Below are 2,787 nucleotides of genomic sequence, written 5' to 3'. Positions count from 1 at the left end.
TATGGCTCCTAGGAGTAACTGACATGGGTGTGGGGCGGGTACTGCTGCCGCCCAGGCTTTGTCAAATCTGTCTGTGGCTCGGGGCTCTCGCTTTGCTCTCCCGTCTGTTTTCTCAAACGTAGACGAACATACCGGACCAAGTCATTCTCTGGTCCAGTTCAGATCTGATGGACTGAAAAATTAGCCTCTGCAAACCTATCGGATTGCCTGTAAAAATGCTAAAAGACTTTTCGAAAGCTTGCCAGCGCGTTATGCCAGTAACCACACGTGGTAAAACATTTTATCATCACTCAGCTTTTCAAAGGCTTCTCTTTTCTTCCATCTTTCCCTCCAACTAGAATCTAGTCATTCTAAAATGAGAAGTGTTGATTTCTTCTATCTTACAAAGAATGAATGAAGATGCATATTTAAATTTAGCCCTCAGTTCTCTTTTACAAAGAACCTAAGGAGTTGAGGCGGCATCGTCAGGAAAAATAATTGGTATCAGGAGAAGAACTGCTGCTACAAAGTTCTCAACCACTAATTATATTATTGGGTATATTCATTTAGATACGTGGTAGATGCTTGTTCATTGGCATTGGTTAGCAAAATCTGGGATGAAAAAAATTGATGTGAAGTGAAGTAAAATATTGAAAACAAAGTAGAAATGCAGATGGGTAAGAAAAGTCTTGACAGAAACCAAAAAGGTAAATGGACAAAGAGAAACAAGAGGGATATTTATCAAAGAAAAAGACTTAAAGCCCGCTAGTGACTGGGACCCCGAGGTTTAAGTGTGTTTGCTAAGATTTAATTGGATACTGTTTCAATTAAACCACTATTTCTAGTGTCTCCTGGGGCCAAAAGTCATAGAAAGGGAGAGAAAAAGCATGTAAAAAATCCAAAATGTCGTTCTAAGAAAATATTATTTTTTTTACCTTTAAAAAATGTTCTGTACTGACCCAAAGTTCTCATGTCCTGTTGAAGGAAATTATGAGAAGAAATTTCACCTCAGTGAATGAGTTCATTCTTCTTGGACTGACCAGTCACCTGGAATTACAGATTCTCCTCTTCCTGCTGTTTCTGGCCATTTACACGGCCACAGTCGCAGGGAATCTTGGCATGATTGTACTCATCCAGGTCAATGCCCGGCTGCACAAACCCATGTACTTTTTTCTGAGCCACTTATCCTTTGTGGATCTGTGTTTCTCTTCCAATGTGACTCCAAAGATGCTGGAGATTTTCTTGTCGGAGAAGAAAACTATTTCTTACCCTGCATGTCTGGTGCAGTGTTACTTTTTTATTGCCTTGGTCCACGTGGAGATCTACATCCTGGCTGTGATGGCCTTTGATCGGTACATGGCCATCTGCAACCCTCTGCTTTATGGCAGCAAGATGTCCAAGAGTGTGTGCACATCCCTCATCACCGGGCCTTATGTGTATGGAGCGCTCACTGGCCTCATGGAAACCATGTGGACTTACAACCTAGCCTTCTGTGGCCCCAATGAAATTAACCACTTCTACTGTGCTGACCCACCACTGATTAAGCTGGCTTGTTCTGACACTTCCAACAAAGAGCTGTCCATGTTTGTTGTGGCTGGATGTAACCTCTCCTTTTCTCTCCTCATCATCCTGATTTCCTACCTTTATATTTTTCCTGCTATCCTGAGGATTCGTTCCACAGAAGGCAGGCACAAAGCTTTTTCCACCTGTGGCTCCCATCTGATAGCTGTCACCATATTCTATGCAACTCTTTTCTTCATGTATCTTAGACCCCCTTCAAAGGAATCTGTGGAACAGGGAAAAATGGTTGCTGTATTTTATACAACGGTAATTCCCATGTTGAACCCCATGATTTATAGCCTTAGGAATAAAGACGTGAAAGAAGCATTAACCAAAGAGTTAAGAAAAAAAAGATTTTCTTAAAAGCTATCACTATTCTTTGGGGTCGCAATTTTTTCTCAACCTTTTTTTCTGTAGTTACAGGATGGAATTGATGATGGAATGAGAAATAGGGTACAGCAAAGGGGGAACATTACATTTTCAGAAGTTTTAATAATTTTTTAAAAATCCAAGCACAAATAGTACAATTTCCATTACAAAAGTTTGTGTGTTTGTACTTGCCATTCATTTTTCTTACTAGTTATTTCAATTTCTTTGCTTTATTGAACACATGGTAGCATTACATTTCTCTGTTTTGGATTTAGGTAGAAGGGTGTGACTATTTCTGGACCATGAGTTTTATTAGAATTTATTAGAATTCATATGTGTCCCTTCTCAGTTGAGCATTCAATTGTGAGAAAATCTTTCAGCGTTTTTGTTTTGTTTTGTTTTGTTTGCCAGGGTGACCAGCAATATTTACAATGTAAGTTTTAAACATGGGTTCTTGAGTGAGGAAACACGGAAAGTGTCCTCCACCAACTCACAACAGAAATATAGAATGGGTGTGAAGTTCCCTTTGTTATAAGCTACTATATTATGTTGAATTGCTTGTTACCATGTCAACAAGTAACCTCTTCTTACAGATAGAATATTAATTACACAAAATTCAAACTCGTGAATGCATATAACAGAAGTTAAATACCACAACTCTAAAATAAATCACATTTGAGATTTTATTTTTCAAGGATTTTCTGTTTTTACATATACGCATGTTTGTAGTTAAAATTACTTATTGTAATTATTGTTTAAAATTACTCATATAAAGCATATATGCTTTTTTAAAAGTCAAATAATATTATAGGGTTATACGAATTCCTGTGTTACTTCTTCCTTACCCTATCTTCCCATAGACAACATCATCTTGTTATT

At 38.1% G+C, this 2,787-nt stretch overlaps 1 protein-coding gene across 1 annotated transcript; it reads left to right on the top strand.

Annotated features, from left to right (window-relative positions):
• The first annotated feature begins 966 nt into the window (after positions 1–966).
• LOC122482792 (olfactory receptor 5M8) lies at positions 967–1,902 on the top strand. The gene has a single exon (XM_043579087.1). It carries the CDS (start codon positions 970–972, stop codon positions 1,900–1,902), a length of 933 nt encoding a protein of 310 aa, XP_043435022.1. The 5' UTR covers positions 967–969.
• The last annotated feature ends 885 nt before the right edge of the window (positions 1,903–2,787 follow it).

This window comes from Prionailurus bengalensis, chromosome D1, assembly GCF_016509475.1.
Source record: "Prionailurus bengalensis isolate Pbe53 chromosome D1, Fcat_Pben_1.1_paternal_pri, whole genome shotgun sequence".
Taxonomy (NCBI): Eukaryota; Metazoa; Chordata; class Mammalia; order Carnivora; family Felidae; genus Prionailurus; species Prionailurus bengalensis.
Note: the sequence above shows the minus strand (reverse complement) of the source record. Positions and strands in the feature narration are given on the sequence as shown.

Coding starts and splice junctions, on each gene's coding strand:
- LOC122482792 (XM_043579087.1), top strand. CDS start 970: ATGAGAAGAAATTTCACCTCAGTGAATGAGTTCATTCTTCTTGGACTG.